The following is a 16,041-nucleotide window of genomic DNA, read 5'->3' as shown; positions in this document are numbered from 1 at the left end:
ACGATCATTCAAATTTTGGTCAAAGTATGTATGTTTTAATGTCAAAATGGTATTTTCCCAAGCCCTTCTAAAATCTTTTTCCCACGTGACCTGACGTAGGTTTCTGCATGATGACGATGCTACATGCACAGTATATATACATCCTTATAATCAGTGTATTAACGTTACATACAGTAATTTAGATGGCAGTCTGCATGCTCCCCGTTTGTAGAAGCAGTCAGGAGTACCGGCACGGAAGCTAAGCAATGTGCTGCTGTGGACGCCACGTTAGTTCAGATCAGAAAGTCACACAATATCACAAACAAACTAACTGATCGATGCAGCGGTAGACCAGCAACTCCCGTGTTCTGTGAAGTAAAATGAGTGTTTTTGTGAATTTGATGGCTTTGAACACAGCAATATAACGGCTTCCATTCCCTGTCGTAAAGGGCTGTCTGATGGCGAGGTAAAGCGGTGAAAATATTCTAAATATAGCGTACACTCAAAGTGATGTTGATTTTTTTTAGGTGGCTAAAATACGTTTTTCTGCTGCTCCCGTTCACAACCATTTTACCTCGCCGTTACCCTTTCCAACGGGGAACTGAAGCCATTATAAGTGATCACGCTCTTCAAAGCCACCAGACTACATTCACAAAAACAGTAATTTTACCTTGCAGAACGCGGGAGTATATGTACAACCCCACTTCAAAAAATCCGGAGTAACCCTTTCATTATTCATGCCCTCATTGGTTAGCTTACTTTGGTAACCTACGTCACTGCTGTTTGCTAACGGCTGAGTGTGAGGCAGCACCTTTTTACCAACCATGAGTTAATTTAAGGCTATGAGGGACAGAAAATGTCTGAAAATGCAAAAATGTGACGTCCATCTATGAAACAGGTTATACGTTAAAGGTTGTACGTGTAGCTCATATAGAATCAATGAAAGTAACAAAACCCCCCAAAATATTTTCCACTTTTTTCCAATGTTGACGCGTTTAAACTCTATTACAAACTATAAGAAAAGTTAGTAAAGTAAACTCACTGACTTCTGAAATGTATCAACAACTATTGGATGAACTGCCATACATTTTGGTTACATACATTTTGGACATTAATGTTCCAAATAAAGTCAAACAAACTTCACCAAATTAGCTGCTGTGTTACAATGTTTCACCAGTTTTTCTGGTTCCACATATCCAATAACAAGTAAGACACTCTGCACCAGCTAACTTTAAATAATCCTTATGTTTGCAGATTTGTGCCACATCAATTTTAAACCTGCTTCAAAATACTGAAAAATCCAGATTCTTGGAAAATCGGCAGGAATCTAATCTACACTATTTAGTTACCGATATATGAAAAATGGGGCAGTGTTCAGCTGTCAAACTTCTCCAGCTGCCCTGAAAATATCTTGATGCAAAGCCATGGACTTTAATTAAAACTAGGCCAGCGTTGGTATTTATTTAGCTCAAAATGGACCCAGAAATGCATTGTTTGTTAGTTTTGTTTTACCAAATCGACAGCTGGGAGAGTATTTCCTTAGAGCTTCAGTGTTGTGTTTCAGATTAAACATAGACAGGTGGAAAAATTACCACTGCTTATGGCTTTCATGAAAATCTCACCTGGACCAGAAATATGACCAAGAAGTAGAAGTTGGCGATTCTTCTGAACTGCTCAAACAAATTCTTGGGGATGAAGTTCCAAGAGGTATACTGTGGGACAGAGTGACAGCAGAATTACATTAGCACGCACATAAAAACAGAGAGGGAGACAACGCCACATTATCATCCGGTCCCTCTGGCAAGACAAATGGTGATGCACAGCTTGACGAATACAAGCAAAGTGAAATGTGTCATCCTTAAAAACGTAGCCACAAAAGAGATTACATGGTTGTCTAAATATGAAACAAAGGAACTGCATGATGATAAACAATGTTGTGGCTCTGACTGTATTCGGCTGTGGCTCCCTCACCTTGGAGGAGACGATGCGGTTGTCGGGGTAACGCTGAGGGATGTAGGCCTCAGCTCCCGGAGGAGGTTCTTTATGCCCGATGTACACCGTCCGACTGTCCACCCAGATCTCCTCCCCCACACACTGACGGAGAGAGAGAGATATATGGATAGTTATAAATAGCAATACAGGTGGAGAGAAAAAAAACGGGGTTAAATCACACTGTTCAGCCTCGGTAATGTGCTCGCTTACAACTCATAAGCTATTCACTATTATTATGGAATATAACAACTAGGGCAAGTACAAATATTTCATCACGATTAATCGCATGATCATTCATAGTTAATCGCAAATGAATCGCACATTTTTTATCTGTTCAAAATGTATCTTAAAGGGAGATTTGTCAAGTGTTTAATACTCTTATCAACATGGGAGTGGGAAAATATGCTTGCTTTATGCAAATGTATGTATAGCATAAACAAATATGCTCAAATCATAACATGGCAAACTGCAGCCCAACAGGCAACAACAGCTGTCAGTGTGTCAGTGTGCTGACTTGACTATGACTTGCCCCAAACTGCATGTGATTATCATAAAGTGGGCATGTCTGTAAAGGGGAGACTCGTGGGTACCCATAGAACCCATTTTCATTCACATATCTTGAGGTCAGAGGTCAAGGGACCCCTTTGAAAATGACGATGACAGTTTTTCAACGCCAAAATTGAGCTAAAGTTTGGAGCCTTATTTAGCCTCCTTTGCAACAAGCTAGTGTGACGTGGTTGGTAGGTTTATAGTTTCATATGATGCTAGTATCTTCACTCTAGCTGTAAAACTCAGCCGGCTACAACCTAAAAATGGCAAGTTGCGTTAAAGAAATGAGTGGAACTTGCATTAACGCGTTATTATCTCATTAACTTTGACAGCCCTAATAATAACACCTATTACACTTTGTCATCCCCCCTCACACACACACACACCTTACAACCAAAATCTCTTTACAACCAACCTTTAATAAATGCAGACTGACAAAGTCCAATGCAAATGTATTCATCTATTAGAATTAATTGTCTGATGTTACTTCTTTTGCGCCATAAGCCAAGTACGCCAAATTGTATTGGTTGTATAATCAAGTGTTTTGCTCTCAGCACTAACTAATGCTGAAATAATTAGTCAATCAACTTATTGGTTGATCGGTGGAACTTTAATCGCCATGTACTGTAGTTAGGGCATGTTAGTGAAATATTTTTGAGGGAATATCATTTGAATATTGCGGTTTTGTTTTTACATCACACTTTACCCTACCACTCAGTTCAATGCGATTAACAGACAGTGTGTAGCTGGAAATGTTGATTTATTTTTTGCACTAAAGTTCTTAATTAAATGAGAAAATACTCAGTACTTTTCATTTGTTAAGTATTTAATTCACACAGGTGTATACAAAAATAGGCTTTACCATGTGTTATTTTATATAGACTATGTATTTACTGAATTACCGGAAAACATGCTATATCGTGATATATATCATTATCGAGATATGAAATGACCTATATTGGGTTGACCCCATCCCTAACTGTAGTTTGACAAACAATTAATCATTTAAGTCATTTATCAGGCAAAAATGACAGAGATTCACCAGTTTAAGCTTCTATAATAAAATTATTTGCTGCTTTTCTCTATTTTATATCAATTGAATATCGTTGGGTTTTGGACTGCTGGTTAAACAAAACAAGCACTTTGAAGATGTCACCATTGGAAACTGAGATGGATATGTATTTTTTTTGTGGCGATAAATACACTATGATTAAATAAAAACAGATTATTTTAGAGATGAAAGTTGTAGCCCTAAACTAGGGAATAGCTGGATCGGATAACGGTGACAATGGGGCCGATCTATTCGTTTCATGTGTATATACTATATACATTATGTACTGGAATTTGAATTCCTGTTTACGTTTTAACCAATTTATTGCTGCATTAAAACAGTTTACACTTGAATTGTAATTCTTGTCAATTCTGAAGATTTTTTTACCAAGTTGCTGGTGCACAATTTATTATTTAATAATAAGTAACAATTCAATAAATTTATATCAATGTATTTATTTGTGTTGTAAATTTTGTTTTACAAAGTTAAGAAAGCAATGTTTAAGTCAAGCCTGATGTTGCCTTACACATAACAGAATGATCCCAGTCACTTCCACACAGTGAGGCACACAGCTTATCAATTAAACACTGGTATCAGATCGGTACTCGGTATCGGTATCAGTATCAGGACTGAAAAAGTCGGATCGGTTCATCCCTACCCTAAATAAACACCAAATAAAGTTCAAATGAATTAAGAATGAGTGAATTATGCAGAATCTTACCTAACAATCCTGGATTAAACAGCCAAGAAACAGAATGTTACACAAGACTTATTTTAACAAACAACCTCACACAGACCAGACCGGCCCAACTGAACGATGAGTCTATGTTTGTTGATGTGTGTATGTGGGATCGGCTCTGAGTCACACAAGTGTGGATTTATCTTTTCACCTCTTCCTGCAGGACCTCTCTGCAGTCTGCTCCGTCCTTCCATTACTCCTCTACACAGATCCAAAAACAGCACTGCTGGTTTTACTACAACAGTCCGATGCCTTGATACGAAATAATGGAAGCACATTGGATCGTGTGCACGCAAACCTCCATCTCAGTTCATCTCTCATCTATATTACATCTAAGTAGCTCCCCAGGGACTAACAGAGTGCATTCTGGGAGTTTAGCGCAGCACATATTTTTTCCCAAGGTGTCCTTCATCAAACGCTATCGTGGAAAGAGAGCTCTCCAAGAAAAGACAAGGGTCTAGAGACCACGGCATTCAGCTGTTTGTTTCCATCTGGCTTCCTACGTGGGTCCTGAAGCTTTGGCCTGAGTGGGCAGTGTGAGCGTAGCCTTTGGCAAAGCCGCCCGCCTGACACAGCTCAAAGCAGAAGTGTTGACCATTAGCGAAAAGTTCTGGAACAAGCACTTCAGCGATAGCAGCGCTTCACTGCTTAAAACGTCCTCAACATTTTGGCAGAGCTGTAGCTCATCACTGCCAATGACCAAATCTTTTATTGTTCAGAGACAAACCACGTCTCCTCGGTAACCTTGTAGATTCAAAATCCATATGTTTTCAAAAGTTTAAATGGAAATACTAGTATAAAATCATGAAGTTTGGACACAATATCACAAGAAATCTGCAATAAAAGATGCTGTCAAAAACTCAGAGTCACAGATCTAAACTTATCCCCTGTCATCAACAGGCGCTTGGCAGTGGGATAAAAATAGACACGGAGCCAACAGTGTCAGCCGACTTGAGACCCCTCCAAAACATTAGGGGGGGCAACATGACCCAGAGAGATACAGTGGGATGGAAAGTGAGGCGGAAAAAGAGTAGCAGCCAGATTGAAGTGGAGCGAGCAGCAGGAGACTGAGGAGGACAAAAGAATGAAATGATGACAGAGTGAAGGTTCAAAAAATAGAAGCTGTAATTGCTGACATGTTGACCAAATGATGTAGCACTCGTGTAACTGCAAAAACCAAACAGTTAAAAACACTCACAATCTGCCGTAGGGATAGAGAGTGTCATGTTGGTTTCAAAACAAAACCGTGTCAAAAATAACTCCCTTGGCTATTTTTTTTAATTAAAGAAGCAGTAAGTAGAAATGGAGCAAATATGATTAAAAAAAGTTATTTTTATAAAACGGTCACTATATCCTGACAGTAGTGCATGAAACAGGTAATCTGAAAAAAAATCATGTGTCTCTGTGTCCTCCGGTGCTCCTAATTGCATCTGCAAGATCTCACAGACCGGAGGAAAACAACCAATCAGAGTCGAGCTGGAGCCTTGCCGTCTCTGAGCAGCTGTCAATCACTCATGAACTCCGATCAAACGGTCAAACTAGGCAGTGCTTATCAGAATATTGATTCATATTTGATCAGCGCTGCATAGTTTGACCGTTTGATCGGAGTTCACGAGTGATTGACAGCTGCCTCCGTTGAATGAACAGCCAATAGGAACACTCTCTCTCTCTGAAATGACCTGTGATTGGCCAAAGTCTCCCGTCACAGGATAGATTATTTAAAGTCTGAAAACAGAGCCATGAGGAGGTGCAGAAGTCTAGTTTTCTCTCAGAACACTTGAATTACAATATGCTGAAAGGTTATTATGGAATTTTTGCCCAATGATGCCAAAATCATTCTGCCTACTGCAGGTTTAATTGATTAATAATCCAATTTTTAAAATGTAGAAACTGCCAGAAATGTAAACAGGTTCACGGTAAGTGTCATAAATATAGACAGACTAACAGTAAGGTGCAAATTCAATATATAAACATGCCTAAAGTAAACAGTTGACAGTTTTTGGCATAATTGTCTGATAAATGACTGCAATGATTAATCAATTATCGATCCATTAATTGATAAACCAACTTATCATTCATCACTGATCCTTGTTAAAATCATGATTATGATACAGCATATCCACTACGTTTCACTTCTACTTCTATTCAAACGTTTTCCTCCTAAATCCACAATTCTCCGATTCGTCCCGTCATATTTCTATCTGCACTGTTTCCTCCCTTTTGTTCCCTCCACCTCCTGGCAAGTGTGTGTGTCACACCCTGTCAGTGTGACTGTGGGAGAGGGACGGAGAAAGACACAGAGAGATTGCATTGTGGTTTGCAGTTATCTGATCATTAATCCTCACTGATCCGTATCAACCCCCGGTCCACTGTTCCCTCTTCACTCCACTGCTCCATCAGACAAAGTGGCTGGCTGGTTGGTTGCAGGACATGGAGGCTTTGTCTTTATTAACAACACTGGAACAGCCTCCTAGCACAGAGGCTGCTCTTACATCACCATCAATCATCAACTATGACAAGATGGATTTGATAACAGCAAAAATCTCACCACTGCAACTTCTCCTTTCATGTGTGTAGTGGTGCAACCCTCTTGGGGAGATGGTTTTCAACTGTTTGAACTCCGGATACAACATGAGAGAACAGAAGCAGGTCTGCTATATTAAAGGTTTAAAATGCTGCTTTAAAAGCCCAGACAGCCTCTCTAGTTCAGACTTTTTCCACTGGATTAAATGGATGTGCATATTTTCATTGTGGGAAAGCAACCCCTGACCCTGGCAGTGCCATGATCTATCCCCATGATGCAGCTTCTTTCTACCGCAGAGGTGTAATAAAAGGTATACACCATTAACTGGCCTGATTAAATGGTCGTGTCTCATCCCTCCTCCACTGTCCCACCACGCTGCAGCTGCAGAAGCACACGGCATGTTGAGCAGGTATCCCTCATTAAGTCACAGATCAAATTTCTCTGATTGAGCTCTTCCTTAATGAACTACTTATGTTAACTGGACAGAGGATGTAGAAACATCAGGATGTGGTAGCTTTTTAGCCCATAGAGTATAAATTTAACAGTCAGTGTTACGGGAATATATTAAATAATAATTGTAAAAAAAAAAGTGTTTCTCCTTGAGAGCATTTAAAGCTGGGGTGTCAAACATAAGCCCCGAGGGCCAGAACTGGCCCGCCAAAAGGTCCAATCCGGCCCACTGGATGACTTCAAAAAGTGTGAAAATTGCAGTTATGTCGTTAATTGCAATTTTTCAATAAAATGCACAGCTATCCCTATTTGTCCAAGGGGGGGAAAGGAGAAAAGTGGACACAGTGTGTCTGGTTTTCCAAGAACAATGGACCGGTTCCTATTTCTTCACAGAGGTAAATGAGAAGCCAGTGTGCTTGCTGCGTTCACAGCACCTTTCAGTGCTCGAGGACTATAATATTCGGGGCCACTGTCAGACTTATTATGGCGAAAAATACAAAAACTTGCAAGGACAACTGAGAACAAAGAAAAATAAATTTGGCAGGTTTGAGGAAACAACAGTCTGTTTTTACTCGTGTTCATCATCGGTTTTGTAAATGGATTGTTCATTGATTACCTCCTTGATGAAGGAGGTTATGTTTTCACCGGCGTTTGTTTGTTTGTTTGTTTGTTTGTCTGTTAGCAAGATTACTCCAAAAGTTTGCGATGAATTTGATTGAAATGTTTTGGAGGGGTGGGGTGTGGCACAATGAACAATCCGTTAGATTTTGGTGGTGATCTGAATCATGATCCGGATTCAGGATTTTTTTTTACGGATTCCGATCAGCCAGAACATTAAGACCTCTTGGTGTAACACATGTGCAGTGTAACTGATGATGCGGTAAGAAAGAAAAAAGCGGTAGACGACAGAATGAGGGACAACGTAGTGTAACGTTATACAGACATAGCAAGGCTGCTGAATGAGAGAGGCATCCGTAAAACAAGTAATCATTTACTGTTCCTGTACATTGCCTGGTTAACCTGCTGCTGTAACACAAGAATTTCCCAATTTGGGATCAATAAAGTACATCCATCTATCCAAATGGCTAGCATAATCGGGTTGCCCACTCAGTTTAAAACATGCATAAATACTACCAACTCTGAAACACATTTCTCCATTAATGCACATACAAAATAAAGTGACATAACACCTAAATTCACAAAGTATTGGCAGTTAAATTTAACATATATCGTTAGCCCCCCTTAAAACTGTTATCGGCAATTATGTTACAGCTTGTGATGCTACAGTGAATTGCAGTTCATATCACAACAATTTGCTTTTCATTTACACATTACTTAAGTCTTAACTATCTGAGACATTTCTTAAAGGTGCTAAATACAGGATTGGGAGCATATCTATTGCCTCTAAATGGCTCTCAACATGGCGGCAGCCAGTCAGCGGCTCGCAATTAATGGTGCTAACAGCACTAACAGTACAAACACCGGCTAAAGTGCTGACAGAGCTAACAGTGTTTACCTGGGGGGGAATCGGAGGGTGGGCGCTACGCTTCCGTGATAACTGACGCTATAATCAATGTATGCCCGAACACCGTGCAATGCCGTGCAACGCCGTGCAACGCCGTGCAACGCTGTACAACACCGGTAACACCGGTAACACCGGTAACACCGGTAACACCGACTACAACGGCAAGCCTAGTTATCAGCTGTATCCACCATATGAGAGCAGTGCAGAGCGGCAGCTGTCAGCTAGCCAGTGGGGCACGCTCACATGTGCTAACATGCACTAAAAGCATGCACGTTCGGCCCGCTGATGTAAACAAAGCACAGAGAAGCTCTGATTACAACACAGAGGGAGAGAGAGAGAGACTTCATTCTCTGCTCAGGTAGACATTACTCCTCTACTGTAAATCTTTACATAGCTAATAGTTGTTTGCTGCTATATTAATGCTCTTGATTTGTTTGATATTGATGACATTTTTTATTTTATTTTTAAGATTTATTGGTGCATTTCAATTGAATAAATCGCTAGTTTTCAACTAGTTTGAGTGGGGTTTTACCTAATTTATGAATAGCTGGTGCAACCCAATGGTGTGAGCCAAGTTTTATGGATCTAACAGACAGCGTTTCTTTTACACTACATTCAAATGAGAGAAAGTAGCACAGCTGCCAAGACAATCTCTCCTGGGGACATTTAGGGTACAAATATTAAATTATTTCAACATTCTTAATAGAAGCTGTGAAGTTTGCCATAACATTGAGCAAAGATAAAAGGAGCCTTGGGACCTTGATCAGCTGAAAACGAAGGAGGCTACCTGTTCAACATGCACTCTACTCATTTGCCATTAATCACCATAGCAACACAGTATGCATCAACAGACAGCTACGCTATGTCTCCAGGTTCATAACGCAAAGGACCACACAGAGGCATCATTAAGTATAGACTGAACATCAAATATGTGGGATTTTCTCATTAATTTAACTGGGTTTAACAAGAGATTATAAAGCTTTAAGAAAAATGTGAAGTGTTACTGTTCCAGACAATATTCTCGAGATCTTCCTAGTGCTTTCATTTGGTTCAACTAGGACTTCTCAGACCGTATTCTCTGTGGACAATCCTTTTTTTGGAACAAAGCAGGATGAAAGAGTAAACATCAAAAGCAGCAGTGAGGACGAAACTAATGAAGTAAGGAAAGGGGACGTAGCTCACGGGGAAAGGAAGTGCCATTCGCTGTTATAATGATTTATTATTAGACAATAATATTTTGGAGAAATTGCTATACGGGTGCAGACAGAAAACACACGTGCCAGTATTTTGGTTCGAAAATTTGAAAAAAAAATAGTGACCTTCAGCCTGCACATACTGTCTCAACCACGGACATTGATGACGCAAATATACCTGCAAAATCAAAGGATAAATATGAGAAGATTACTATAAAATGACAACATTTGTATTCTGTTGTTGCCTCAGCTTCCTCTCCCACTTGACTTGCTGTGATCCAACTGTTACATAAGTCTTTAATCCAGCTGTGCTACTTCTCCTCTCCCCTCCCTCTCTCTCTTCTCTCCTTTTCTCCCGCCACCGTAATCTGAAACCTATAAAGAAAACCCTCATTTTATATGCTTTTTAACACCGACAACAAGCTAACACAGGCTTGAAACTGTGTGTTATAATGAAACCTCTATGTACAAGGCACGCTGCGGGACACAAAATAATTCTTATGAGCCGGCACACCGATGCATGGCTGTTTTCTCTGATATACACACGGGGCCAGCGGGCAAAGCTTTGCTCAAACACAAATCCTGCGTGTTTTTGTCACCTACAGCCTCGGCCTCTCCGCCAGGGCCCTATCTCTGAGGGGGCGGCGGCGGCGGCGGTGGCCAGGAATAGACTGCCCTTAACTGTTTGCAGCAGCTAATGTAGCGAACAGTAATCTAGCAGGTTGAGTTCTGCCTTTCAACACCAGCCAGGGGACTCAAAGAGCTGTAAAGTTGCTAGAAAACCTTTCTAAAGCCCTTCAGCACTCCGGGACTCTGCTGGTGCCCATTTGATCAAAGAGAGACGTGGCTGGCCTTTCTCTTTTATCTGCTGAGGTTGTGAGAGGTCTCTGCAAGAATAACAGTCATATATTCATAGATAAGATGTAAAGATGGTGAGGATAGAGGGAGGGACAAGCTGAGGACAGGAGAAAGCAGTGGCGGATATAAATCAAAATGCCGTTATCACAAGAGGCTGTTTTGTGAAAGTGGAAAGGTAAACTTTAAAAATAGGAGAACATATTGAAGCCCCTATAAGGTATCTTTAATATGACCACAGGCATCCTTCTTATCCAGACCATGACCTCATGCAGTTCTCATGCTTTGCGCCACTCGCCATCGCTATTATTATTACCAGACGACAAAAAGGCACCAAAGAGAAGTGGAGTGGAGACACATATAATACACACACACACTCCTATTATAATGTATATCTTATTGCATGTATGCTTAGCCGTTCTTTTATGCCAACAGAGCAACAAAATATCCCATTTAAACTTCACACACTGCAAAACACCATGACACCATATTCCTCTTCACAAAAACTATTCACTGAACTGTACAGGCTCAATTCACCAGCAATTTTTCTTGAGTCAGAAAACAGGCTTTTAAGCAGGACAGAATGCACTGCCTTCAGAAAATGACATTTCCTTCTCATTATTAAGTGCTGTACTGGATAGATCTGAATGACTGTCTGCATTTACTAATAAAGTAGCACAGTTTACACTTCACAGTGTCAGCTGATGCACCATTGGTCACGTTGAAGGTTTTAGGAATCAGACAAAACATAATCAATAATAACAAACAAAATTTGTTTTGAAACAGAGTATCCTGAACAATGTACGGCCCTTCTGTGTTTGATGTCAAGAATTTTTAACATGTCTGCTTCCTTAAAAAATTTATCACTTGTTTTTAGTTCCTATTTTTCAATGTCAAATATTGAACGTAGGGGTGTAAGAAAATATTGAAAATATAGAGTATCACGATATTACAGCCCAGTCACACAGCAGTTTGTGAAATAGTCACAAAATTGAATGTATTGTTTCGTGTACATGGACAAGAATTTCACTTTTTTTCCGTGATGGTCAGCAAGAAATCAATTTATATGTAATCCACATAATTGTGAACCGGCAAAAATGGAGAGCGGCAAATGACACGTAGGGAGGACGTCGGGGTGGATTGGTCGGTCAAGAAACAGCGGACTTCTGCCCAGGAGACCGCTGTTTGTGTCCCGTGTGAAACCACAAATCAGAGTTGATTTATTTGTCCCGTAACTTCCGTACTTACAGCACATCACACAGCGGTATCAAACCTGTGACCTTTGCCTAAAGCTAACTAAGTTGTTTTCGTCACGTAACATCCATACTTAAGTTACTTCCAATATTTTCCTAAACTTAACTAAGTAGTTTTGTTGCCTAAATCTAACCAAGTCATTTATTCCTAAACCGAACTAAGTAGTTTTATTTTGAAAAGACAGGTGAGGAAATTGACACCCCCGTCTCATGTTGCTGGACATTCGTAGGAAAACACGTCACGAAAAAAAGGGAAATTTGTGTCTATGTACACAAATCAAATAGATTCAGTTTGGTGACTATTTCATCAACAGCCGTGAGACTGAGTTGGATATTATGTTTTGCAATACTGCATCGGTTCTCAAAAACACTTTTTAATTCATAGTTAACATGCAAAGATTAACTCAGTCAATACTTTATTTCATTTGCAAAGAGATGCGCCCTCTCAGTGTATGTGTCCTCTCAAAGTAGTACTATGGTGTTGGATGTTACAGGGACTGTGATAAATGTAAATACAGATCCCACAGTTCTGACTGCCTAAAAAAGTCATCTTTTTTACTCAGATTTCATGCATATGGTGGTGTATTATTTATAATATGACATTTTTCTTAAAATCAGATTTAAAAAAAAATCACAATATACCGCCTTGCATATATTGAATTGTAACCACTGTATCATGATACGTATCATATCGCCAGATTCTTTCCAATACACAGCCCTAATCTTCACAATGTTTGTTCGACCATGTAAACACCACGGACAACAATGGAAACAAGTCCAGGACTTTATCATTATATCCCCAACAAAGTCTAATATGTTGTACTTTAAAAATACAATGCAATGTCAATGAAACCAATTTAAAACCAAGCATAGAAGAGTGTGACATAAATGAAAAACTTTTCCCTCACACAAAAAATACATCAAGGACAAGTAACAAGTCAATGACAGGGTGATAATATGGGAACAACGTATGAAGTAAAAGACTAATAAACTTGCCCAGAGGAGTAAAGTGGACTAAATCAGATCCTTTCATGGCTGAAGAAGCTTTACTAATTCAGCATTTATTATTCTTTTAATCACAAAACTGTGAAAGTAAGGGAGGCTGGCTATTTGGGCAGTGACCTTGATGGGAGTTTATTGCTCTCTCTCTGTCCAGAGAAAAGGCTCGGGCCGGGCGCCTTGCTTATCACACGTTAATCACCTTGCATGATGTAATGTTTGTTCTTCTATGTAGCCTCATTAAGGGAGCAGCTGTTCAGAATATGGCAGGGTTAATAGAGGGTGATACGCAAGTAATAGGAGGAGCAGATATACATCTACCATCCCTCCGATTCTGCATCAATATCTGGATAATTGAATTAATGATTGATTCCTTGTCTGCTTCATAAGAGTGAGGAAGCAAAGGGAGAGGGGGGAGGAGAGATGAGGGGCGTGTTCATTGACCCATCCCTCCCTCCTGCCCTCCGCCTCACCCGTGGATCTGATTTCCCCTGATATTATAGCCCTGATGGAGCATCCGTCAGTCCCTACACACTGTCACCACACACACACACTCAAGCCTGACGAACATACATAAATAAGCGCACACACACACACACACACACACACACACACACACACACACACACACACACACACACACACACACACACACACACACACACACACACACACACACACACACACACACGCACTTGGACTGATAGTTATCTTCACAGCACCTGAGCCAGTTTTAAGGTCAGGTGAAAGGGTCGCAGCAGACTGTATGTAGCAGATGTGACGATACTCCAGAGGTGTCCAGTCTGATGAACATCACCAGACCTGTCAGAGTTGGTTCCCACTAGACACTTTATTCTCTAATTCAGCCGCCCACCAACCAGCTGCTTCCTGCTCTGGCTGATAAGCAGACACTGCTGATGATGGCACCGGCTGGCCTGTTCAGACCAGACCAACCAGTAATGTGGTTACCAAGCTCACCATCGTTTACTTTATTATTACGGGAACATTTCCTGCTAATTGCAAATAATGACGAGGCCTTGCTGGACTCTCTATTAAAGACCTATTGTGCTTTTCCCCTTTCCTTTACTGTGTTATGTAGTTTTTTGTGCATGTAAAAAGTCTGCAAAGTTAAAAAGCCCAAAGTCCACTCCAAAGGGAGTTACTCTCCTCCACAGAAGCTCCTGAACTGCCTGAAATACCTCGCTTGAAGTCCCACATTTTCTTCCGCAACGTGGTGATGTCACCAAGTAACACATTTGCAAATTACCTGCCTGTAGCAGCTAGTCTGGCACACCCTCAAACAAAACTAGTTAGAGCGGAGTCAGAAGAGTTTGGTTCGGTTGACCAATCACAACAGAGTGGGCCAGCGGACCAATCAGAGCAGACTGGGCTTTTTTAGAGGGGGGGGCGGGGTTCAGACAGAGCGTTACAGACAGAGGATGAAAAGAAGTGCTGCAGCACAGCCGGTATGAGAAAAATAAAGTGTTTTTTGGCCATCAAAGCATGTAAACAGGTTCTAGTAGAACTCTAAAATACAAATATGCACCTGAAAATTAGCATAATAGGTCCTCTTTAAAAAGTGTTTTCTACTGAGAGTGACAACTTTAAAGCCCCTCTAGTTTAACCTGCACAACGTGCATCACTCTTATCAGGCTGGAGGTGAGCACAAGCAAGTGTAAAAAAAATCAGTGTTGCAGAGTCCCAACAAGTCCCGATTGGGATTTATTACCTCTGCAGAAGACCAGGGGAAACTGAGAAAGCCATGAGATGGTTCATAGTGTGTGTGCATGCATATTGTAGCTCACCAAAGCAATTTAACTGGGCCAGCCAAGTTCATTTCTATTCTGCACATTCACCAGCCATCACTGCATCTGTACCCACTGGCACATTCTCCATTCAGCTGCACAAAAAAAAACATTGTAAAGCCCCCACAGCCAATGAATGGCCTGCCCAGAGCAGCCTGGGGTGAAATGTTTACCATTGCAGATGAGCAAAGTGTCCATCATCAAAGACAGTGGTGTGCAAGTTCATTCCCAACACATGCTGTATATGGTAGAGAAACATAAATGTAACATGCACTTGCAGACACAGAGCTACAGTTGTGACAGTGTTGACAGACGAGGGGGCCCTTACGTATCTGCTGATGATGTTCCGGAGCTGGGTGAAATCCATCCTTGAGACTAAACTGTGACAGAGACGTTCAGCTCTCCTCGGGTCTGCGTAACCGCTACCTAACGTGGATCTTTCCACCGGTATCCATCATCGCTCACCGCCGCCACCGTGTCTGTGATAGCGAGGAGGAGCAGCGGTCTCTCAGTCGGCTCTTCTGATTTTCATGGCATCCCCGTGAAGAGCCATGCAGCGGCTACCGAGCGATTACAACGAGCCGCACTCGCGCTGCTGCTGCTGCTGCTGCTGGCTACATTTCAGGAGCAGAATTTCACCCGCATGCAAACCCTCCAAAAACCTCTGTGTGTAGTCTTCCCCTGGTTATTCCTCGTAACAGTTTTTATTCTTGCAGCAGACGGTCCCTCATGGAGGCTGTCTGTCTGTGTGTCCCGCTCTGTGTTGCAGCGGTGGCCCTCTCTACTCGGTGTAGCGGCAACACACAGCGCTCACACCGTCAGATGACTACGCTGCGCAGGCGCACTGGGGGCTACTCCTCTATACCTCTTCTGTAGAGTATATATCTGCACTGTGAGAAATAATTACATCCACATGCATCAATTAAAATCATGCAATCAAAGCCAGAACATTATCAAAAAAAATCTTAGTTATTGTGGTTTCAATCAACCAACCAAAAGGTACCCAAAGTTCTTTACATTAACATCAAGAAATAACAGGAATAAAAACACAACATATCATAAAATCATAAAAAGGTGCATAAAAAGTACAGGAAAAATGTCACCTGGCTACTTGGTATTAAAAGCCA

General features: G+C 41.0%; 1 protein-coding gene across 6 annotated transcripts in view; it reads right to left on the bottom strand.

Annotated features, from left to right (window-relative positions):
* LOC119500095 (probable phospholipid-transporting ATPase IH) overlaps positions 1 to 15,732 on the bottom strand; it is a 44,969-nt gene extending 29,237 nt beyond the window's left edge. For all 6 annotated transcript variants that reach the window (XM_037789541.1, XM_037789542.1, XM_037789543.1 and 3 more), the window contains exons 1-3: positions 15,243 to 15,732; positions 1,951 to 2,073; positions 1,602 to 1,691 (exon numbers count right to left, since the gene is read on the bottom strand). In XM_037789541.1, the coding sequence (XP_037645469.1) occupies positions 1,602 to 1,691; positions 1,951 to 2,073; positions 15,243 to 15,281 (252 nt within the window). In that variant the 5' untranslated portion in view covers positions 15,282 to 15,732. The remainder of the gene's footprint in view (positions 1 to 1,601; positions 1,692 to 1,950; positions 2,074 to 15,242) is intronic.
* Between the last annotated feature and the right edge of the window lie 309 nt (positions 15,733 to 16,041).

This window comes from Sebastes umbrosus, chromosome 13, assembly GCF_015220745.1.
Source record: "Sebastes umbrosus isolate fSebUmb1 chromosome 13, fSebUmb1.pri, whole genome shotgun sequence".
Lineage (NCBI taxonomy): Eukaryota > Metazoa > Chordata > Actinopteri > Perciformes > Sebastidae > Sebastes > Sebastes umbrosus.
This window is presented reverse-complemented; position numbering and strand designations above follow the sequence as displayed.